Below are 24,546 nucleotides of genomic sequence, written 5' to 3' on the forward strand. Positions count from 1 at the left end.
GCGAGGAAGCGTTCGTTCGGACCAAATTGCTGGTAAGCCCCAGACGGCTTTTCAGTTTCCTTGGGAGGAGTCATCCTGAGTGGAGGTGGAGTCAGTCTCTTTAAGGAGGTACTGACGGGGTGACTGGTAGGAACGCGAGCGGGGGCGGTGCCCAGCCGCAGCAGGTGGTGGTGCGGGCTGATTGGCCGGAAGTCAGGAGCAGAGCCCCCCGACCCTGCAGGCAGAGCCAGAGCTCAGACACGCGAGCAGGACAGGAGGAGGTGGTGCCCGCGGCTGGCGGGGGGTCACGTGGAGGCTGGTGGGCGGGTGCTGAGGGGAGGGCTGACGCCTGCTGCTAACGAGGCTTAGCCCAGGTGATGGGCCTCGTCCCACCGGGGACCCCGATCCTGTGCTGCTCCCTGGAGCTCAGGCCTCGCAGGGCTGGCGGGAGTGCATCCGGGTGACGGGCAGGTGCCTGCCCCTCAGTTCCGCAGGTCAGCCCCGCCGGGGAACTCGGTGCAGACGGGTTTGGGGCCTCGCTGCTCGCAGCCCACTGCCCGGGAGGGGTGGGTCTCTGCCCAGCTCCCGCCGCACGCTTCCCGGGGCTGGCGTTCTGGGTCGTGAGCTCAGAGGAGAGGCGGCGGGCGTCTCCCACGTGCGGAAGGAGCCGCGCGGTTCCCGGATGTGGGGCGGAGCCGCTCGGGCTCCACGCCAGGGCGAGGAACCGCGGCCTATGTCGCTTGAGGAGGGAGCCCGTCTCCCTGGGCTCTAACACACCTCCCCGGCAGCCCGCGGGCGAGGGCGGCAGCCCCTGGAGGCGGATCAGAGCAGGGTTCACGCTTACTTTGCGGGTTGCAGCTCCTCAGAAGTGAGGGCTGCCGCAAGCCTTGCCGCGGGGAACAGCCGCTCCGGAGCCGGCGGGCCGAGCCCTGTGTCTCCGTCCGTCCCCGCCACCAGCGCGGGACGCAGCACAGGCCCCGAGTTCCCGCAGCTCAGGGGCTGCAGACCAGGAGCAGGGGCCGGCAGGTCGGGTTCTGGGGGGCCCCTTCCTGGCGCAGCGGGAGAGCCAGCCCTGGGGTCTGCGGCACCGACCCCTCGTGGGCCCCTCCTGACGGGCCCCTCCCACTGCGGCCGCCCGGTCCATGGCACACTGACAGCGGAAGCTGAAGAGCTTTCCCTTGGAAAATGAAGTCAGGCTCCTCGTGTTGGCGCAGAACACCGGCCTCCGGCATCCAGGAGCGGTGGAGAGCCCTCCGCGGACCGAGGGGGCTCCCCTGGCTGCCGAGGCCGCCAGGCAGCTCAGCACCGGGACTGAATCGCACAGCCCTAATCCTGCTGACGAAGATGGGAACTCTGCCTCCAAAGATGTTTGAGCGTGGGCGCGCGCGCACCCCAGCCCCGGAGAAGGGTGCTGCAGCTCCCAGCGTGCATCCTCCCGGTGTGCTTGGGGGCCCTGGGGCGGGAGGGGCTCTTCTGGAGGCAGGGGAGGAGCCTGGGGGGCTGGGGCCGCTTGTTGGCGTAGCCGCGCCCTGCTGCTTTGGGAGAACCTTCGGCAGCTTCCCAGGGAGCAGGTGCTGCTTCTCTGAGTTCCCAGGTGTTCTCACGTCTCTGCCTTAGGAAGTCGTTATTTTTCGAAGCACCCTCTGAAATGCGGTAGCGGCCAGGGTCCTGATGGGAGGAGGGCACCCAGGTCGGTGGGTCTGGGGCTGGCTCGTCCTGCAGCTCAGCACCCTGGGCCTGTGTGCACAGCGACCTGTTGTGGAATGAGGTCTGATTTTCCAAGGAAAGAAGCCCTCCGCTCAGACCCCCTCCTTTGTCTTCGTCTTGTTATTGTATTTTAATGCCTTTTATTTTCCAGGTTTAAGATGCTTGTGTTTGTTTTGCACAAACTTTTCCAAGAAATCCCCAGTTCTAAAACCCGAAGGGGATCTCATCTGAGTGATACAGGAGCCGAGCAAAGGATACAATGAAATCAATGCGATTTGCTTTTGCACCCATGTTTTCGGGCCCGCCCCATCGTTAATTAACCCTGATGGCTGTCAGGTGAGGCAGGACGTGGGGTGCCCCGACGTTATCGATGGCCCCTGCAGGGCACGGAGGGGGCACACAAGGACACGCTGGCAGAGCCACACTCCCTGGGGGCTGTAGAGGGTGTAAGGCAGAGGGGCTGCCCGCGCGGACCCAGAAGCACGGCAGGTGGTTTGTTCCCGGGTATCTAACAAATCCGCTTTAATCCTCCCGAGAGTGCTACCAGCAGGGGTCGTGGGCTGGATACTAACCACCGAAAATTCACGTCAGCTGGGAGCTCAGAGCGTGACTTTATTTGGAAATAGGGCCTTTGCAGATGTGATTGGACAGGGCTCTCGGTGAGGTCCTCCTGGGTGAGGGCGGGCCCTGAACCGAGGCCTGGGGCCCTTACAAGAAGAGCAGCCACGGAGGCAGACGTGTGAGGACCCCTGAGGACCGAGGAGGGGGCTGCAGCCGGAGCCCCCAGAGGAGCCGGGCTCACAGACGCCTGGGGTGCGCACCGCTGGCCTGCATGTGAGGTGGGGGACACGGGTGGTGTCCAGCTGCCCTGTCCGTGGTGATTTGCTGCGGCAGCTTCGGGAAACTAACCCAGTCTTTCAGATGAGACCCTGGGGCTGGGAGGGTTCAGCTTTCCACCCACAGTCGTGCAGGCGGTGAGCAAGGGCTGGCCCCAGGCCGGCGTCTCCCCAGTGCTGGGTGTGGGGAGGACCCGGCACACCCGTGGGCCAGGATGGAGCCCTGGGCACCGTCCGCACTGCTCGCAGGTGTCCCAGGTTGTCGTCCTGGTGGACAGCGCCCGTCTCTGAAACCAAAACCCTTTCCCTGTCGCCGCCGGCCCTGCCGGTCCTGCCCCAGGAACGTGTCTGTCGGTGCCCCTGTCGCTGTCCCCCGGCTCCGCTGGTCCCCGGCCCCCCCCGCATGGGTGCACCCGGGTCACATCCTCCCGGAGGGATCCTTAGTTGAAGGCTCCTGACTGGTGGCCGGAGTCCACCCTGCTGTCTGGCCGCACGTGGCCACCTGGCATCGCAGTCACCCTGGGCGCCTGTGTTGTCTGCTGGCCACATCGGCGCCGTCTCGAGGGGGCGTCCTCCGTGGGCTGTTTCGTCGTCTTCCTGGCTGAAGCGAGTCTCTCTCGCGCCTTCTCCCACCTTGCCCGGCACCCGCCAGATGCCCCGCTGTTGGGAGTGCCTGGGGTTGGCCGTGAGGACCAGGCGAGGGGACCCAAGGCCGTGGAAGCTGCACCGGATCACAGCGCTGGTGGCCCAGCGGACCTCGCTGAATGAGCGGCCCTCTCCCCCAGGTGGCGGCCGGGGTCTCGGGGCCGCAGCCCAGCTCCGTGCCGGCCGGGCCTGGTCCTCACGCGCAGCTGGCAGCGTGCGCTGCGTGGGGTCCAGGGCGAGTGGCCGCTCCGGCCCTGGGCGAGCCTCACGGGGACGGAGGGACCGTCCCGGGCTCCACAGGTCTATTTGAGGGAATCGTCCTGCACGGCCTGTCCTGTGTGTGCGTGTGTGTGCATGTGCACATGCAAGTGAGTGTCACAGAACATGAACACACGCGTCGCTATCCCGAACAATTCCGAGGCAGCGTGTGAAGCCCCTTCCCGCGATGGGCCCCAGCCACGCCCCTGGAAAATGCACTGCAGACCTTGGGTGTGGCCCCAGCACTGCTTTCCTGGACGGCACATCTTGTTAGCGTCAGCACGTGGAAGGAATGACTGACGTTTTCTCTGTGGCTCGAGTATACGGTATGGGTTGAAGTATTTGTATTCCGGACGGGGCGACACTTAACGCTGTGTCCCGGTTTTTGGTTTGGCTTTGCTTTCCGTGATCGCGAAGGGTGCCGCACACCCTTGTGGGCCGTGGGTCTCGGGCGCCTGCGGTCCAGCAGCATCAGCGCTCCCGCCAAGGCTGTTGGTGAAGCGACCCTCCTCACTCTGCTCCCCTCGCTCCTGTGTGCTCTCTCCTCCCCGGGCCCTGAGGGTTGTGGAGCCTGGAAAGCCCTGCACTGCGGCTCCCACTGCCAGGTCAGGCCTCGCCCCTCCCAGGGCACTAGCGCTGTTCCCCGTGGGCCGCTGAGGCCCCAGGATGACGAGGTTGTCTGAGTGTCCCTGTGTCATGACACCCGACCCGCAGGGACCGGCTGGCCTTCCGTGGCAGCAGTGGGAACCATCTGCAACCAGGTGTCAATTACTTTGTATTTCCAGAAATCGAGAGAAAGCATAAAGGATGACATTAAAAAACCACCATTCTAAAAAAAGGCCTGGCGCTCTGCAGACACTGGTGAGTCTCCCAGGACCATCCCCCAGCCCCTTCCTCGCTCCCCTGGGACACTCACTGAGCCACGTGGTCCCTGCACCTGTTTTTCTCCAGTTCTGCAGACGTGTACCTACAAACAATGTTTGTATTTTAAAAATAAATGGCATTTCATTGTATATACAATCCTAATCTTGATTATTTGAGCAGGTTTGGGATATGTCCATGTGAATACATGTCCAGACCATTCCTTTTAATTGCTGTATATACTGTTCAATTATAGAGCATGTCACACTATCACTATAATTTTTAAATCACTTTTTATTTTTTAAAGGCAAAACATTTACCAATTTTGATGATTTTTTCCCCTCTGGTTATAAAAACAACACACACACACACACAATGTGGAAAAATGTGAGGTTCAGAGTCACAGAAGGGCAAATAAAAATGCCATTGTGCTCATCCTTTTGCTGTGACTGATTTAACATCTAGTATTACTTTTCAGTCCCTTCCGTTAACATATGCACGTATTATGTAAATATACATTTCTTTTGAGTACTTTTCCATGTCATTAACTTTTTAAACATGGTCTTGCATAAACGCGTCTTAGGAATATGGGGCAATTAGTGAAACCACTCCCCTACTGTAAAATTTTGACTCGGTTGCAAACTTCTTTTCCAGAAAAGCTCATCTCTTTCTGCTCCTACAAGCCAGGTCTGGGTGTGCATCCCCACGAGGTTCATGGCTGTCAGGTCTCCCGCCTAGTGAGCATTTGGCTGGGGGTTGGGGGGGCTGGCCCCGTCTTGGACTGGCTCAGACTGGCTCGTGCTGGCTCAGTCACTCCTGGGCTCACCGGCTGCAGGGCCGTCCCAGGCCCGAGGGTGCCACAGCGGACAGGCCGCCCCGCGCCGTCCAGGACACAGGTCATGGAAGGGCGGAGGCGAGCGGTGGCAGGGGCCCTGCTCCCCTGCGGGCTGCCCACAGCATTGGCGCAGGGAGCGCAGGAAGGGGAGTGGGTGTCTTGCCAGCTCAGCTGCTGTGACAGATGCCACCAATAGCAGCTCTGGGGCCTGGACGTCAGAGCTCCAGGTGCCACAGGGCTGGCCGCTCCCAGGCCTCGCTCCATGGCCGAGTCCGCACGTGGCCTCTCCTCCCCACCCTGTGACTTCACCTCACCTGCGTCACCTCCTCGAAGGCCCGTCTCCACAGACGGTCACGCTGGGGTGAGGGCTTCAAACTGTGAGTTTTGGGGAGCCTGTGCGGGAAGAGCTTTCTGGGCGCTTCCCAGGAGTCTGTGATGGGCGGAGGGAAAACGGAGTGCGAACTAGATAAGGTACAGCTGTTACCCCAGACCTTACAGACACCCGGGGCACGCTTCCCTCGCTGCCTCTGAGGATCTGCAAACGTGCGGAGCCTCAGCGAGCCCCAGACGGCAGGGGTTTAGTGCTCTCCCTGCCTGTCTCGACGCCTCCGGAGGGAATGGGGGTCGGGGAGGGTGCGTCCAGGATGCAAATACTGATTTACTGGGGAACCTGGAGTCCGGTTTCTGACTGGCTTGGCCTCCGCCCCCGGGAGCCTGTGCGGTGTTACCCGCTCTGTACACGGCGGACCCGGGAAGGACGGTTCCGGAATCCGAGGGGATCCGAGCGGACGCCTCCCGCCCCGCGCAGGTTCAAGGTGGAGGCCGAGCCTTGTAAACCAGCACCTCTGCCCCCCGCACCCGCCGCCAGACTTGAAGGAAAACCCTCAAGGTGAAGAAACTAAAATGGCGTATTTTGGGGCTTTTGAAACATAAGGAGTTCTGATTTTTCTTCTTGAAAAGAGACGATTTTAGAACCTCCTTGGCATCCCACAGTCCTCTTGGTGGTCTCATCTTTTTCTCCTATTTTAATGTGTAATGAAGCTGTACTTCAACAATTGCATTGGGACCATCTGCCCAGTAGACGCTGCACTTGTATTTTTACTTTCTATTACAAAAATGACCAGAAATACAGCTTCGCTCTGCTCTACGCAATAGATGTTTATCTCAGAGTCTTTAAAGTGAATTCCATTTTAAAGTGTATTAGAATAGCTGGATATTTAAAGGACCCTGGCCAGAGTTCTTTAGTGAAGAAGCACTCAGGTACTTCAGAGACTTTGAAAGCAGGAGTGACCGTGTAAACAGGACCGCAGACGCCCTGACCCTCAGACCTGAGAGGACAGTGTCCGCGCTGTGAGGCCCGCCCTCGTTCTGTGCAGTAGGGCCCCGAGTTCTCCAGAACCCACCCCCAGGCGTCCCCGCCCCCGCTCCCTCTGATGTGCAAATGCAGGAGGAGGAAGGACGGGTTCGTTCACCCTTCACCAGGCCGCCCGAGGTGAGCAGCACGGGCTGGGAAAGGAGCTGAGTGGACGCGGTTCGCTTTGGGCCGCCGGCGGGGACGAATGGTCTCTCTTCCCCCTTATCTATCTACCTGTGAATCCTCTAGAACATTCAGGCTCGGAGCGAGAACAGTTTGTGTTACGTGGCTCAGCTTAGCACACGAAGCAGGTCAGCTTCCAGGAATGCACAGGAGGGGCCGAGGCGCCCTGGACCCCCTCCCTCCCTTGGGTTATGTTCACCCCGCGTGTGCAAACGGCCGGAGCGGCCTGGGCCTCGGCTGGATGGAGAAGGCCGGCTCGCAGACGCCGGGGCGGGGGTTGTTGGCTCGGGCGTCAGGTGGGAACTAGGCCAGCTTGAGGCACTGTGTGTTGAAGCAGTCCCCCTCCTTGCTGGCCACGGCCTCGAGCAGAGCCTGCTTCTTCTGCAGACTCCGGGACGACTCCAGCTCGTACATGGTGGTCAGGTTGAAGAGTGCGCTCTCGTGCAGGCAGTGCCGCGGGTCCTGCTGGGTCATGGCCTCCAGCTGCCGCAGCGAGTCCTTGAGTCGGCCCAGGTAGAGCAGGCACACGGCCGCGTTGTTGTTGGCCTGGAGGGGGACACGCGGGACTGGATGCGGCCTCACAGGGCCCGAGGACCTCCCTGGCCCCCATGAGAGTGCCTGATGCCGGCAGACTTGTTGGGAGGGGCGGGGGGCACGGGGTGGGGGGAGCCGCCTCTGCTCGGGTGTCTTACCACCGCATTTGCTGGGTCAATCCTTAGAATCTCTGTGAAGCATCGGTGGGCTTCTGCAAAGTTGTTCTGACCGAGGTGAAGGAAAGCTCTGGAAATAAGCAACGCACAGAGGATTAACCAGGAAAGTCAGGATGCGGGCAGGTGCGTGGCAGCAGCACTGACGGGGCAGCTCCCAGAACTGGAACCCCACAGGGAGGACCAGGCAGCATTGGCCCCTCAGGCGTCACCCGAGCCAGGTGGTGTCAGTGCTTTCCAGATATGGCAGGGGACAGGGCATTCTGGGGAGCAAACTGCACTGGGTCTGACGTCTGTTAGTTTTAATTCAATCCCTATCAAAATACCGATGGCATTTTTCACAGAACTGGGACAAAAGAATTTTAAATTTGTAGGGAAACACAAAAGACCCCGAATAGCCAAAACTATCTTGAGAAAGAAAACTGGAGCTGGAGGAATCACGCTTTCTGACTTCCGACTATACTACAAATCTACAATGATCAAAACGGTATGGTACTGGCACAAAAACTGACATAGATCAATGGAACAGGAAAGAAAGCCCAGAGGCAAACCCACACACCTATGGTCGACTAATCTATGACAAAGGAGGCAAGAATATACAGCAGAGAAAAGTCTCTTCAGCAAGTGGTGTTGGGAAGACTGGACAGCCTCATGTAAAAGAATGAAATTAGAGGGAATTCCCTGGCAGTCCAGTGGTTAGGACTCGGCTCTTTCACTGCTGGGGCCCAGGTTCGACCCCTGATCAGGGAACTAAGATCCTGCAAGCCCTGTGCCCTGTGGCATGGCCCCAGGCGCCCCCCCCCCCAAAAAAGAATGCAATTACAACATCCCTTCATGCCATACAAAAAAATAAGTAAACTCAAAATGGATTAAAAACCTAAATATAAGACCAGAAACCAAAAAACTCCTAGAGGAAATCGTAGGCAGTACACTCTGTGACATAAATAGTAGCAATATTTTTTTTGGATCCGTCTCCTAAAGCAAAGGAAATAAAAGCAAAAATAAACAAATGGGACCTAATTAAACTTAAAAGCTTTTGTATAGCAAAGGAAACCATCGATAAAATGAAAAGGCAGCCTACTGAGTGGGAGAAAATATTTGCAAGTGATATGACCTATAAGGAGTTAATATCCAACATATATAAACAGCTCATTCAGGGACTTCCCTGGTGGTCCAGTGGTTAAGAATCCGCCTTCCAATGCAGGGGATGCGGGTTCGATCCCTGGTTGGGGAACTGAGATCCCACATGCCACGGGATGCCTCAACTAGAGAGCCCGTGCACTGCAACGAAGAGCCCACTTGCTGCAACGAAGATCCCGTGTGCCACAACAACCAAGACCCAATGCAGCCAAATAAATAAATAAATACTAAAAAAAATAAACAGCTCATTCAATTCAACATAAAAAAAGATTAAAACCTGGGCAGAAGACCTGAATAAACCCCTACTTACATGGTCGATTAATCTGTGACAAAGGAGGCAAGAATATACAATGAGGCAAAGACTCTTCAATAAATGGTGTTGGATAAACAGGACAGCTACATGCAAGAGAATCAGACTAGACTCCTAACTCACACCAAAGTAAATTCAAAATGAATTTAAAACTTAAATGTAAGACCTGAAACCATACAACGTCTAGAGGAAGATACAGGCAGTATTCTTTGACATCAGTCTTAGCAATAGTTTTTTGGATCTGTCTCCTCAAGCAAGAGAAACAAAAGCAAACAAACAGCCAGGACTACATCAAACCAAGAAGCTTTTGCACAGTGAAGGAAACTCAACAAAATGAAAGCGCAGCCAACCGAATGGGAGAAGATATTTGCAACTGGTATATATCAAATAGGGGTTAACAAAGAACTCAAACAACTCAACATCAAAAATACCTGATTAAAAAATGGGCAGAGGACCTGAATACACAATTTTCCAAGGAAGACATACAGATGGCCAGACACATGGAAAGATGCGCAATGTCACTAATCATCGGGGAAATGCAAATGAAAACCACAATGAGATATCACCTCACACCTGACAGAATGGCTGTTATCAAAACGACAACAAGTAACAAGTGGTGGTGAGGCTGTGGAGAAAGGGGACCCTTGTGCCCTGTTGGTGGGAATGTAAACTGGTGCAGCCGCTGTGGAGAACAGTATGGAGGGTCCTCAAAAAACTAGAAATAGAGCTGCCATATGAGCCAGCAATTCCACTCCTGGGTATTTATCCAAAGAAAATAAAAACACTAATTAGAAAAAAATACATGCACCCCTACGTTCACTGCAGCATTATTTACAATTGCCAAGATACAGAAAGCAATCTAAGTGTCCATCAACAGATGAATGGATAAAGGGGTGTGCGTGCAGTGCATGGAATATTACTTGGTCATAAAAAAGAATGAAATCTTACCATTTGTGACAACATGGATGGACCTAGAGGGCATTATGCTAAGTGAAATAAGTCAGAGAAAAACAAATACTGTACGATTTCACTTATATGTGGAATCTAAAAACGAACAAACACAGAACAGAAACAGAGTTACAGACACAGAGAACAAACAGGTGGTTGCCAGAAGTGGGGTGGGTGAGGGGAGGACAGAAACAGGTGATTAAGGGAGGGGGATATAGAGGGACAAACTTCAGGTGCAAAATAAACATGTCACGGGTCTGAAATGCACAGTGTGAGGAATGCAGTCAGTGATAATGTGAGAACTGTGTGTGGAGACACGTCATAATTAGACTAATGGTGGTGATAGGTTGAAAGCTATAGAAATATCAAGTCCCTATGTTGTATAACAGAAACTAACACAGTGTTGCAAGGCAATTATACTTCAAACAAACAGAAAAAGATCAGATTTGTGGTTGCCCGTGGAGGGGAGGGGGGAGGGGGGATTAGATGAAGGTGGTCAAAAGGTACAAACTTCCAGTTATAAATAAGTACTAGGGATGCAGTGTGCAACACGATGATCATAGTTAACACGGCCGTACGTTACATGTGAGATGATGGATGTTCAGGGAACTTACTGTGGTCCTCACTCCATGATGTCAGTATGGAAATCAGATAGATCACCATGCTGCACACCTTACACTTACACCGGCTGTAAGGTAATTATATCTCAGTAAAACTGGAAGGAAAAATAAAGGAAAAATACATACCTGTTCATTAAAACCATTATTTCACCCTGCAGTCCATCCAGTTTCTGTGTTACTTTCTCTACGTCTTGAAAGTACTTTTCAGCTGTCTTTATGTCTCCAATCTGCTTTGACGAAATTATGTAGTCAGTTCAGCTGACAAATGTTAAATCTAAACCCACATACACAGTTTCCTCATGTTATGTATCAGGCAGGGTAAAACTCTGGTATAACCATTTACTGATGATCACTTTTTGTTACCAAAAAAAAGTAAGAGCCATTTAGGATACAGCAGGACGTCAACATCTATCTCTACGTCAGCAAGTGAGTGGTTAATACACCTGCATGTTAACAAGTCTCTTACAGTTTTTAATTTGTACCCTTCAAAAGGAATCCTGGCATAGCATTATGAAAACTAAAAATACCTCCCGACTCCGGCCAGGCCCCGGGCCCGTTCTTAAACCTGCCCGTGGATCATTTCAAGAAACCTCTGCCTTGTAGCACCCAGGCAAAACATGCTCCACAAGTCCAACTTGTATATTTGGCAAATTAAACTTGATATTCTCGTTAAAAAAAAAGAAAAAAAAAAGAATGACTAAAAAAGTACAACATTTACCTTTTGGTATAATATTACAGTCTCCCAGTCAATTATTGGGGGGTTATTTGTGACCAGTAAAATGACAGAGATCATCAAACTAACAAATTTCAGTCCTATTCTGACCCAATAATACAGAATTCTATCGTGCGAACAAATGGCCGCGCTCTTAGCGAACGGTTGCGGAGACCTCCTCAGCTCCCTCTAGAATGAAGCCAGAGCCACTGGGGGTCCTGATGGCTAAACCCCCTCCCCCGTCCTGCCATCGCTGCGGACCACAGCCTGGGGGGCGGGGGGTTAAGAGGGAATCGGGTCTCCTTCTGCACGAGGAAGGAGATCAGTGATCTAAGGCTTAGACTGCAAAATACAGGAAAAATGAAAACCCTGTGACAACAAAGACCTTACGACCAGGGTGAAGGAAGAACAAAGGCCTCTGTGTTCCAGGCCTAAAGGAGCAGCTCTGGAGCAGCGGACTCCAGGGCATCTCCTTACAACACACCACGAGGTGTCTCTGCATCTGCCGAGGGGACAGCATCGCAGCTGCAGTGTCAGCGCCCTCTTCTGCACACTCACCCCCATCCCGATTCCCGGGGTCCTCCAGCCACCTGCCGGGAGCGCTTGTTCCCTTCTCCTTCCTTCCAGGGAAGCCCCCGTACTACCTCCCTGCAGCCGAGGGCAGGCGTGCCCACCACCCAGCACCAAGGGTCTGGGTTACTCTCCACAGTGAGACCCCTGCAGGCAGCACCCGGCCCCTTCACGGTACCCTGGGAAACCAGGGCCTGGTGTTTGGTGACACAAAGACACTGGCTGCACTGCTGCTGCTGTGAGTAATGAGTGCCCTTCGTCGCCGACCCGGGGATCTCGAGTCCTCAGCCAGCGCCCATCAAGCTACCCTCACGGTCTCCGGCCCCTCTCTGTTGTCAATGCTGCCCCGAAAAACACCCCGCCAGGAGGAGGAAACAAAGTGGCACCATCCGCGCGTCTACTGGCCCCACCCTCACGCACACGGTGGGAGCACCCGCGGTCCCCCAAAGAGGCCTGAACATCTGCGTCCCCCGCAGTGCGCTCACTTACCCTGCATCCTCCAGGGCCCAGGGGCATACTGATGGAGATACTGACGCTCACCAGCTGATAACAAAGGTGCACCAAGCCCTAAATGTCTGCTGGGTGCTGTGCTAAGTGCTTCCCACCGCTCACAACTTCTAACAAGCTGTGCTCTTGGTCCCACTCCTTTCTTCACTCTCTGGATTAAAAAGATGAGGCTCAGAAAGGCTGGGCGGTTTCCTCAGGTCACAAAGCTAACATAACAGAATGGGACTGTCCAACTCCCAGACCACGTGCTGGCCCTCTGCACCGCACGGCCTCAAGGAGCTGGTACAGGACTTGCGCTGAAACTATTTTCTAGTGGGGGATAACGAAGGAATCTTAGAATTTTCTTTGCCACCTACTGATTTTTCTGGTCATTAGAAGGTAAGTTCACATCCTTGTATTTCTTTTTTTTTTTTTTTAAAGAATTAATTTATTTTTGGCTGCATTGGGTCTTCGTTGCTGTGCACGGGCTTTCTCTAGTTGAGGCAAGCGGGGGCTGCTCTTCGTTGCGGTGCGCAGGCTTCTCACTGCGGTGGCTTCTCTTGTTGCGGAGCACGGGCTCTAGGCACGCGGGCTCTGGTAGTTGTGGCTCGCGGGCTTTAGAGCGCAGGCTCAGTACTTGTGGCACACAGGCTTAGCTGCTCCGCGGTGTGTGGGATCTTCCCGGACAAGGGCTCGAACCCGTGTCCCCTGCATTGGCAGGCGGATTCTTAACCACCGTGCCACCAGGGAAGTCCACATCTTCATAATTATTAAAACGTAATTAGGATTTAAAATCCTACTGATTTTCTAAGACTTAGAGGCAGCGTAAAAAATTAAACAATATAAAAAGGCAATTAAAAATATTGCAAAGTATCTAGTAAGCAAATAAACAAACCCAAACTAGTTATTTGAAGAACAGATAATAAGTGGATGAACTAATCAAGGAAAAGAAAGCATGAGTAAACAATTATAAATGTAAAAGGAGAAATAACTGTAGTTAAAGTGAAATTGAAGTAATTATGAAAGAAGACTATATTTTACAGAACTCTAAGCAAAAACATATGTGAATACACAGACCAAACAGGTGATTTTCTTGGCACTCTAAATTGCCAAAATTGATGCCAGAAACAGAGAGAAAAAACCTCACGCGTGGAACACTAAAGCCATTAGTAACAGTATTAAGTTACCCAACAAATCCTAGGAGGGTGGCTGAGGCCTCTTTGAGATCAGTTATTCAAATCTCCCAGGAACATGTAATTCCAGAGTGTCCAAAATATCCCAGAGGACAGAGAAAGCAAGCAAGCAGCTATGTTTATGAAGACAGAACACAGCTACCAAATGCTTTGAGAAGGGCACGCTCACACACACACACACACACACACACACACACACACACACACGCATACGCACGCACAAACCCAGACCAATTTCACTTATAACGATAACTGCAGAGATCTGGGGACACTTCCCCGGGGAGCCCAACGTATTGGAGGCGCAAATGTGAATACTTCTGTGGCCAGAAACGTCTCCACGGAAGCACCGACCAAGCCCCAGTCTGACCATCAGGGTCCCTCCCCTGGGCCGTCAGGTCCATGACTGTCACAGAAAGACTGTGCTTTCATATTTCAGGGTTCCTAGATGGACCTCCAGCATACATTTCTCAAATTATGCAAATTAAGACAGAAATGAAGTTTCTGAGATCGTCCTGAGTAGTGAGAAATTAGAGCAGATACAGAGCATTCTTTTAGTACGAGAATCAGGACAATAACCGGGCACCACGAGATCCCGGGCACGGCATTCTTTACATGGCTGCCTCGTTTCATCGGCACAAGGACCCCAAGAGGCAGCCACGAGCGTACCTGGTGCACAGAGGAGAGGATGCAGCTCAGGAGGGTGGCCAGCCCAGGGTCAAGGCTAGGTAAGCACCAAGGACAAACAGAAACCCGGGTCTTTCAGATGCTAGAACACGCGTTCTTCAACATCCATGAGTTACTCAGTGAAGGTCAAGCTTCAGAGACTGGGGCAGGGAAACCGGGCATCCTGGGAGGGACTTGGACGACACACAGGCGGCCATCACTGTTGGGTTGTCTCTGGATGCCCCCCTGGGGGAGCGGCGTGTGTGCGCTTGTGTGTGTGCGCGCTTGCGTCTGTGCGTGGCGTGGAGGACGGGGTGGAGGTGGGGTGCGTGTGTGCACGCATTCGTGTGTGTAGTGGCCAGGAGGTGCAGGAGGACAGGACCAACATCAGTGAAGAGAACCTGGGCTCTGGGTGACCTTGTTCAAATCCCTCCTGTGGGCCTGACCTCTGGGACCTCAGGCAGGTCACTTGAGCCCCGGGAAGCCTCAGTCTGCTCCTCTGTAAAGTGGGCCGGTTACACGGCGGAGGAGGATGGCCCAGCAGGGCACCCGCTCAGGGTCAGCGCCTCCCCACATCCATCCCCCTTGCTTTGACCACCACGGATGGCCCCATCAGGCTCCCGCCCAGGCTGCGGGTGCTACGGTCGACACCCTTTGAGACTGAGGGTGCGGGGCTGAGGCACCCGCGCTCGGCCTGCGAGTGTGGGCCTGCCGTCGTGGGGAGGACAGGAGCGAGGACGGGCGCCCGGCACCCCGGCACCAAATGCGTCCCGGCTTCAGCGCCATCCCTGGCAAAGCGGGTACGTCCCGGCTTCCCGCACTGTCGGGACCGTGGTTCCAAGCGGGACCTCCTTTGTCCACGCACGTGGATTCAAGCGCGCTTTGGCGACGTTAGCAGCCACTTAAAATAAGATTACTGACGGTTTTGTCAACACACTTCTACCTGCAACAGGGCAATTTCTCAAGGAATCCATCTCAGCGCTTCCCAGATGAAAATCTACGAAAATGCACGTCTAGCAATTGGCTTCCTAATCACGTCAAAACCCGGAGCACAGTCAAGCCAGGACCAAGAAAACTGCCCCTTCTACAGCCACAGAAGTCTGACTTGATGTACTTCCTGTTCTCTTTCTGCAATCTACCGCATCCACGCTAAGGCGACCCCCGGCCCACCCTGCCAGCCGCGCGGCTCACCTGGAGGAAGATCCGGCCAATGCAGCTCAGCAGCTGGGGCTCCTGGTGGGGGTAGTACTGGACGACCGAGCGGTACGCGTCCACGGCCAGCACGTAATCCTGCGGGGGACCCAGAGAGCATCCCAGAGTTAGGAGGAGCACGCTGTTTTACACGTTACAGGAGCGCAGGTACCTGCAGACTCTCACGTGAAGCGGGAACACGAATGCGTGGGCAGGTGGGACGTGGCACCGCCGTGAGGGCGGCAGATGGCCCAGCAAACCAGGCTCTGAGTTCTGTGTGTAACCACGGTCCTGAGAGCCTTCCTCTCCCCGAGGGGCTCTGGCTGTGCACTGAGGGCAGAGGGGCTTTCTTCTTCCAGCTTCTGAGTAGCAACTAGTATTTCACCTGGACTCACTCTTTCTTTTCTGACAAAATCCTTAATTGGTGAATTTTGTCTTGCCTCCATCTGCCAGACACAGAAACTGAATTTATTAATAGCGTCTCTTAAACATTTTCTTTACTAAAACTCGAGGTAAAGTTCTTAAATGCAGACAAACATAAGCCCCGTAAAACAGCTGGGCCGGGAGAGCTCGCTGGCTCTGGCGGGAGGAGGCCATCCGGGGCACCTGGCCGTATTGCCAGGGGCACAAGGACAAATCCCCAACAGCCCCGAGCTCAGACGGCAGGGTCGCCGTCCCGCCTGCTGGTGGGCACTGTCCCGGGCTCGTGTGAACAGCTCCCTGCGTCTCCCGGGTCAGCAAACAGCAGCCCGCGCGGCAGTGTTCTCCTCACTGAGTCTTCGTAAAACCCCACAAGGTACTTTTCTTTCCTTCGTCGTCTACGTTTCCAATGTCATGAAAACTGGGACAGGCGTTACTAGTTCGCTAACTGGATGTTATGAAGACAGACGACAAGAAACGTTCCAGTTTAGCAGAGAAAAAAAAAATGGAAAGACTCTGGCAGCTTCGAGAGCAGCTCTTCACGACGAACTGGACTTGCTGGTGCAGGTGGCGAGCCGGCAGTACCTGCCTGTCCCCCTCGGCTCCTGGCACCGCTGCCCGCGCCCTGCCCAGCGGGAGCGCGCGGGTGAGGGTGTGCCGAGAGCCCGCTCTCGGGGCGGCAGTGACCCCCGGTGCCTGGGGCCCGAGGGACGCTGAGGCCCGGCTTGGGGTCCGGCGCTGCTGAGCCCTGGACTTCTGCGGGGAGACGGGGGCACCTCGGAGCATCTGAGAATCACCCACTGTGCTGAACGTCTACGCCTCACTTCAGGCTTAGGGCGAACGGAAGGCCACCTCGCCGTTCGTGTCCGGCGGCGCCCAAGTGTCACCGGGTCAGGCCAGTGCACACGCCCCGATCCCGGCCCGCGTCTCCGGGTGGCTCTGTGGCCGGCGTCGCCGCCTGACACCTCCACGTCTCGGCGCCCCGGCCTGCTACGGAGAGGCATGCGGCCGCTGTCCCGCCGGAGCGGCGCTCCTGGGAGAGCACGGCTGGGCGGACACAGCCGTGGGGACCCCGTGCGGAGGCTTTCAGACGAGGCGCCGGGCCCGGGTGGCAGCCCCGGGTGGCTGCAGCCTCGGGCCCAGGCCCTGGCGGTTCCAAGGAGCCCGGCCTCCAGTAAACCAGAGCGGAGCGCGGCCCAGAGCTTGTCAGCGGACGACCATTTAACGAAATCGTTTATTTACCGGAGGAAAGGAGGAAATGCGGCCCCGGCTGAAGGGCGCTCTTGAGGGCGAGCGCCGTCCAGGCCGCGGTCAGGCGGGCGCGGCCGCTCGCAGGGACCGACTGCTCTAGCTCCGTCTTCCCCCTCTTCTTTCAGCAGCTGCACCGTCTGGCGGGGCACGGAGGCGGGCGGCGCGGCGCCCTGAGTCTCCCAGATGGGCTGGGGTGCCCAGGCTGCGACAGTGTTTCAGGCACACGTTCAGGCTGAAGCGTGTGGACAGACTGCTCATCGTTAAAAAGGTGAATCAGCGTTCACGTCGCCGTAGCAGAAATGTTATTCAGAATAAGAAGCGGCTGCTGAAGTAACCCAGCGTCGCCCACACGCGAACGGAAGGGACGGGACGCGCCGGTGAGGCCGACGCTGCTGTAATTCCGGGCTCGCTCACTAGGTGGCGACAGGATGCGCACGCGTGCTGGCGCCTCAGCCGCAAAATTTTTCATTCCTTTTTTTAACTCGTGGAAATGAAAGCATAATCTAAAATCTCAAATTAAACTGCACTTGTGGTAAAAGTATTTTTGAAGCACAGTGATCTGTTCTGTACTGAGTCCCGACAACGTAGGTACAAGACTTAGTCTGGCGCCTGGTGGTATCATCACTCCAGCAGTAGACAAAGGGTGTTCTTATCCCACAATTTTCTGTTAATGTGCCTTAAAAATGCACACAGGAAGCCACCAGTGGAACAGGAGACCCTCCTGAGGTGTCCCAGCCCGTGACCAAGGAGACACCGATCGGCCCGTGACTTTACGATGTGTCCTTTGTTTCTGCGCGTGAGCCGGCGAGCTCCACGGAAGGAAGGCGGCAGTGGCCCTGGGCGGCTCCCTCCACCCGCGGGAGGGACGGGGCGCCGTGTCAGGGGTCACGGTGGCAGGAAGGGAGGAGCTGAGAGAACCAGAGCGCCTTAACCCCAAGGCGCTGTCCAAGGGGGGCTGCAAGTGCATCCCTTCTGGGCCTTCGTTTCCGGGGAGGTCCCCGGGGCTTGGGGGTGGGAGGGGCACGCGAGGCAGTCTGCACCCCAGGGTCACAGCGACGCACGGAAGGCAGGGCCCTGGAGCAGGAGCCGAATGCACACCCAGCGTGGCCTTCTGCATGGGACCCACAGCTGGCCCGGGACGCGGTCCCCTCAAGGGGCTGCCCTGTCAGGGTTAGACACCAGCTCCCAGAGCCCGCTTCTCCCCTCGGCCATTTGCCTGCTCTGCTCTGCTAAAACCAAGCTCAGGAGTGACCCTGGGCTGGCCCGTGGGAGGGCCACGATCTGGCCTCTTAATGGCCCAGAAGATGTTAACGGAGCTGCTCTGGGTGTCTGCGGCTCACTGATTCGGGCAGCAGCCTCCAGCCCCTGCCGCTGGGCCCTGCCAGGGAGGCACGGATGGAGGAACAAAGGAGCGACGCCCTCGGTTCAGCCTCCTCGTCCCCCAGCCGCCTCCCCGGGGGCTGGCATTGTGTGTGGGGGTGCGGGGCTAAGGAGCAGGTCTCCCGGGGAAGCCTGTCCCCAGATGCCATGGCCATTGAGCGCAAGTCAGGTCAGGACGAGGGAAACCACCTCCTCTAATGGGGGGAACAGAGGCCAACTCTGGGACTGAATCCAGAGAAAAACAGGAGGGAGAGAGAATTGAGAGCATGAGGAGGATTTCAATTAAATCATCTCGACCCCTGTTTGAACAATTAAACTTGGCAGTGTAAATTCTACATTCTATTGACATTTCTTTCAGTAGAAATTAAAGGACGTTTATCCTGAGTGTCTCGCTGGCCTCTCTGCTCGATAACCGCCCCCGCATGCACACCACCTCGAGGTCCCAGCGGTTCCCCCCCCCCACGCCCTGAGAACATCATACCTTCATGAGCAGCAGACAATTGGCCATGGAGCACGTCACCCGTCCCAGGCGGGACCGCCACAGTTGCACGGAGGCTGCAAGAGCGGAGTACGGTGAGTGCATGGGGAGCGGGTCCTGCCGCCGGCCCGACCCAGACAGATGGACGCCCCGCCCCCGTCACCCGGCTAGGCCACCGCTCCCTGTGCTGCTCAGCCCACACCTTGGGCTGTGCTCTTGGCGACCTGCTCAGCCTCGGGGAGGACAGATCCCACGAGCCGACCAGGGCCATGTCCCCAGGTCGGCACGTCCAAAAGATGGGAAAAGCCGGCCAAGACGACAGCCCTCGCCCTGCAGCGGGGCCACTCCTGGTGTGACCTGGATGGGCTGAAGGCCTCCCGGATGCAGGGCTGGTGGACGGTCACACCCCGGTGTCAGCAGCTGCGCCCTGGTAACAGCGGCCTGCCTGCCCAAGGCCTAGGTGTTGTGACCTTTTAAGTGGAAGCAACAATTCCTAACCCATCTGCCTCAGCAGGCTCTGAGGGCAGGGGGAGTGGAGCGGATGCGGGGCGGGGAGGCTGGAGAGGCCGGTGCTTGGTCAGATGCTGAATCTGCCATCCAGCTCAGGCCCAGGGAGAAGCACGTCCCAGACACATGTGAATGGTGACCACTGGGCGAGCTTGCCTTAAGCTGACCTTCCTCCCCTGCCGGGACCAAGGGTCAATTTTGGGATAACAGTCTCCTAGAAATGACGCTTATTCCTGGAGTGCTTGAGAAAAGGACACAAAACTTAATTGTCAGAATTAAGAACGTAACTCACTTTGCCTTTCAGCAATTAAATATACATTAGCTGCTTACATTCCCCTTATGACATCATTTTCGTGAAAAGAAAAATTCTGAATATCTTTCCTTAACCAATGTAAAATGTGGATTCTCAGTGAACTGAATTTGATTTTGACTATCTTTGAGGACTTCCTAGTGCTTTCTTCCCCTCTTTGCCTATAAATCTGTTGATCTGCTGTGAGCTGTCAGGTTTCCGGGCACTGCTTCCTGAGCTCCAACAACTACCTGCTCTCTGCCACCAGAACACGGACCCCCCGTGGGATGACATGGCCAGAGTGGGAAAGATGCTGAGGGCGGATGTCCCAGGGCACGGAGATGCCCACGTCAGACCCCTGTTATCTACCGGCACTTACATCACTGAGAAGGACGCACGAACATCGCACCTACAGACCTGGTCTCCTGGGATTTCTCAAAGAAAGGGATCTGTGTTTAAAGCACAAACGCAGCCAGAGCTGTTGGTCCTCGAGGATGGACATCTCCTGCCTGGGATGCTTCCCCCTTTCCCACGGTCACGAGCGCGTCTGGGGTGCACGGCGCCCGGGGCCCCGCCATGCCCGAGGCATGGGCACAGGTCTCTGCCCCGGGGGGTTCTCCTCTCAGGCCACCTCTCCTGCTTCTGGCACATCCGTCTCCTCACAGCGTGGCTTCAGAGGAAGCCCACCCCTTGCCCACATCATCCGTGCTCGCCCGTGGTCACCGACAGCCGCTCCAAGTCAGGCGCAGAGCGGGGGACCACTGAGCCCCTGGAGACCACATAAGCCCACAGGCTCACGTGCAGAGGTGCCAGCCTCTCAGGGAGGTCCCATCTGAGCTGGGTTTTGAAGCATGATTAGAAGTTCTTCTCTCTAACGTTCTCAAGAAATCTCAGCCAGGATAATCTTTTCAAAACGCAGTTCGGCCCCTGCCCGCCCAGCACTCACATAATGACCCATTTCCATGGCCTGGCCCCCGAGGCTCCACACGCAGGGCCCCGTCTTCCTTTCCTCTCCAGCTCCGCCCAGGCCTCAGGCTCCCCACGGGCGGGCGGGCCAGGCACCCACCTTGCTGTGGACGCTCACGTTGATTTCTGGGGTTATTTGCTGTAGGAGGGTCTCGGCCTGACGGGGCTCCCCGAGAGTGGGGTTCGTGCCTTATGCCAGCACCAACCACGGTGCCTGGCTTGGTCCAAGAAAGGACCGAGGAGATGAATGCATGAGAGGATGAGTGCATTACGGAGTGAGAAGGAAAAGAATGAGACAGAGAAACCTCTGGGGCCGAGCCCGCTGACGATGCCGGCTGACTGTCTAAGGAAGGCGAGTCCGGCACTGACCTTGTCTGTTCTCCGGGGCCATGCTGTTCATGCCGCCATCCTCGGCCAGGCCCTGCTCCAAGTTCGTCAGGATCTGCGGGAAATGGAAGGAAGAACAACAGAAGTGAATTTGCTTCTAGACGTTGTCACAATATACTCCAGAAGAAGCAGATTTCTCTGTATGGAAACCCATTTGTCAAGGAGCGTTTCGCAGGGACACGTTTTAAGCTTCGCTGCTCACAAGGCACGGAGATGACGGCAAACAGGGAGCTGCTCTCTGACTGGTGGGGGGTTTGGGTTTATGACGCTCGTAAAGCATCAGAGACCCCAGACGAGGGGCAGATATTCTCTGTCTGTCAGGAAAGCATCAGGAATGTTACACAAGAGGACGATTATTAACTTCTGTGAAAACATCAGGCTCGCTCCTCGAGGGCACCTGAGATGTGCAGCCTTTTTAAATGTATCAGATAAATTCTGAGCATCTGTCACTTTACATAGTTTTTACTGTTCGGCTAATAACCTTGAATTGCTTCCTCTGTGATTTGGTTTCCCTGAAAGGAAAGAAGTTGCTACCACGGTGATCTGAGCAGAGCCTATGTTCTTTTGGAGGGCAGGGTGAGGAGAAAAACGTGTTAATAGTAAAGGCTGTTTGCAGGGAAGGAAAAGAAAGACGTGCTAAGTGAAAACGGGGGTCTCATGCTTCCCTGACGGCCGACTTCAGGCCACGTGCTTTGGGGAGACACCCCCTTGTGTAGTGGGCCACCCTGCAAGGCAGCACTGCCCCAAACGGCCCACCCTCAAGAGCCGAAGCTCACGACCAGCGAAGCAGCTGCTCCGGGCTTTCACTGGCCTCGTCCCATCCACACAGAGACGGGCCAGCTGGGCCTCCTCTGCCGCCAAGGGTCAGCGCTTCACGAAAGGTGGACGACAGTTCGCTGTGAACACGAAGGCCTGTCCTACCGTGACCACTCAGGACACACCCGGGCTTCAAAACTGTAACCTCAAAGGTGAGCTAGTTGGTCCAAACAAGGTCAAATGACACTTTTCAGCCAATCGGTCTTCTGATAAATAATCATAAAAACAGACACTGACCAGGAAAGAAGGTCTCGAAGGTACCATTGAGGAGGGACAGGAACAAAGAGAAGGACTAAGCGGTTCTGAAGAAGAAACGCGGGAGGCCTGGCTCTTCCCAGCCCCGGGGGCCACGCACAGTGCAGAGGGCCCGAGGCCTGGCCCCGACTCGACTCACGACTCACGGGCTGACGGATGGGACGTGGGGGGAGGGGCAGGCCTGACAGCAAAACCAACCACAACAAAAGAGCATGAGAGAATCATCAGAAGCACAGACTCCAGGAGGGCGGGGTCGGGGAGTGGTCCTGGCCCCCTGCAGGGCCTCTCCACACATCTGGGCAACCCACCTGGGGGGCCAGTTACCTCCAGCCTGAGCTAAATCACAGGAGAACAGTGTCTGGGGGAGAGAGTTCCCACCCGTATGACTTCACACAGTCACAGTAACAGCACGCTGATCTACCGAAGGTTGTTTCCGTAAAGTGTAGAAACGCTCCCACCCAAAGCCTGAGCTACTCGGATGGCAAACGTGGCCGCATGCCCCTCCTGTCCCTCCTGTCCAGGTGCAGGTCGGACGCCCGTGAGCAGTTCTGGGTCTGCTTCCCAGAACGACCAAGACGGGCCGCGCCCACGGCACCCATTCTGGAAGATGCTCCGGAAACGCGAGCATGGGGTGGCAGGTCGGCAGCAGCTGGGCTCTGGGCAAGCCACGTACTTCCGAAAGTAACTACAATACTGAAATGACAGTGGTTTTGAGTGTGTGAAGATGCTGCTTGGACATGAATAGGGAGCAGCCAGGAGGAAATGTGGGCCTGGGAGACGGTTCTGGACCCGGTGTTCTTTCGGCAGGTGGGTGTGACCAGAGCTGAGAGGCTGCATCGACACCCCCTGCCCCACCCGCGGGTCCTGGGCTGTCCTGGATTGGTTCTGCGACGGGCAGCATCACTCCAGCAATGTAGACACCATCAACACTCTGGACAGCAGCGGAGGGAAGACAAAGGACTCAGAAGGCCTGGGCTCGGTTGTTTTGTCCAAGGAGAAAACTATACGCCTCGTACGAATATCCCAGCTGCCTGACTCCATATGTAACCAAGACCACTTGATCTCAGGGCTTCCCTGGTGGCGCAGTGGATAAGAATCCACCTGCCAATGCAGGGGACACGGGTTCGAGCCCTGGTCCAGGAAGATCCCACATGCTGCAGAGGAACAAAGCCCGTGCGCCACAACTACTGAGCCTGCGCTCTAGAGCCCACGAGCCGCAGCTACTGAGCCCAAGTGCCGCAACTACTGAAGCCTGTGTACCTACAGCCCGTGATCCGCAATAAGAGAAGCCACTGCAACAAGAAGCCCACGCCCCGCAACGAAGAGTAGCCCCCGCTCGCCGCAACTGGTGAACACCCGCGCGCAGCAACGAAGACCCAATGCAGCCATAAATAAATAGATAGATAGATAGATAGATAAATAAAGGACCACTTGATCTCAAACAGGCAATGTGGTCACCTACTCATATTTAAAGGGAACAAACCCATGCCCTGACTTCTCTGCAGTTACCCTGAGTTTGGAAGATCACTTACAAACATTTTTGGGTTCGTGGGCCCTGGTGCATACGCATGACCCTGGACTCCGGTATTTTAAACTCCAGGTTCTGAGTCCTATGCAGGGCGCAGCCCAAACCCGGCCCTTCTGATGGGCTCCAGGCAGCACCAGTATGGGTGGTCTGGGGACCTCGGTTTGTGGGAAAGCTCTCATGGAAGGAGCCCTGGTCCTGTCCTTTGTCAGCCTGTCACGGGGCTGTGGGTGGGCTGTGGCTGTAGCGACCGCGTTTATGCACAAAGCGTCCAATCTTTGGACCCCTGGGGGCCGGCCCTAACTCAAGGACCCAAGGACTCACTAATGACCTGCGGTGTTCAGACTGAGGTGAGAGCAGGTCTCCCTAGAGGGGCTTAGATTTCTCTGGAAAGTTCTGGGACCTTCTCAGCCCTACCAGTCTCCTAGGGGACCTTCTGGAAAAAAGGCTTTTCAAAGTGAAAAGAGGCTTCTCGGAGTTGCTCCAAGCCACTGCAGGAATATTAAACACTCCCGTGGACCACGCACTGTGCCAGGTTGCTGGTCATCTAACCCACACAGCAGCCTGGAGGTGGCTGGTGACACCACTCCTCCCCAGGCTTCCACAGGCTGGTCACCCCACCAGGAAGAGTCAGGGTCACACCTGGAAACACCCGTCTGCCTGACTCCAAAGCCCCTCCAGCCGCGGCCTGTGGACACCCCCCGGCAGGGCATCACACCTTGACGCAATGCTCTCTCTTTCCATGCAGGTCAGAGAGTGAGAACCTTCGATGCCAAGGTAAACAATGCCAGGATGGAGATTCCAGACCTCTCTGTTCCACCGAGGGCTGCCTGTTGCTGGGCTATCATGCAGGTGTCGGGCGGGACCGCCTGCCAACTCGGGTGACCTTACGGCACGCTGTGGGTCACCTCTGGCACATCAGATTTCACACGGGGCTGGGGCTGCTGAGGGGTGAGGTCGACATTCCCAAGTCTCTGTTCTGGGATCTGCAACGACCCTGCCAACAGGGACGCTCCTGTCACCTCCTCCTTCTGGGCCCTCTGAGCACACCCGGGCCCAGGGATTAGGAGCCAT

The 24,546-nt window shown here is 55.9% G+C and overlaps 1 protein-coding gene and 1 long non-coding RNA gene across 3 annotated transcripts in view; one reads left to right on the forward strand and one right to left on the reverse strand.

Annotated features, from left to right (window-relative positions):
- The first annotated feature begins 1,428 nt into the window (after positions 1-1,428).
- LOC137205507 (uncharacterized) lies at positions 1,429-6,178 on the forward strand. The gene is made up of 2 exons (XR_010934197.1): positions 1,429-4,286; positions 4,941-6,178. It is a non-coding gene; the product is annotated as an uncharacterized lncRNA (long non-coding RNA).
- The window catches only part of TRAPPC12 (trafficking protein particle complex subunit 12), a 64,646-nt gene continuing 44,660 nt past the window's right edge, over positions 4,561-24,546 (reverse strand). For both annotated transcript variants that reach the window (XM_067703781.1, XM_067703782.1), the window contains 6 exons: positions 20,859-20,931; positions 18,731-18,804; positions 15,199-15,297; positions 10,510-10,610; positions 7,351-7,438; positions 4,561-7,204 (listed from right to left, as the gene is read on the reverse strand). In XM_067703781.1, coding sequence (XP_067559882.1) covers positions 6,962-7,204; positions 7,351-7,438; positions 10,510-10,610; positions 15,199-15,297; positions 18,731-18,804; positions 20,859-20,931 — 678 coding nt within the window. In that variant the 3' untranslated portion in view covers positions 4,561-6,961. The remainder of the gene's footprint in view (positions 7,205-7,350; positions 7,439-10,509; positions 10,611-15,198; positions 15,298-18,730; positions 18,805-20,858; positions 20,932-24,546) is intronic.

The sequence above is a fragment of the Pseudorca crassidens genome, chromosome 14, assembly GCF_039906515.1.
Source record: "Pseudorca crassidens isolate mPseCra1 chromosome 14, mPseCra1.hap1, whole genome shotgun sequence".
In the NCBI taxonomy this organism is placed as follows: Eukaryota; Metazoa; Chordata; class Mammalia; order Artiodactyla; family Delphinidae; genus Pseudorca; species Pseudorca crassidens.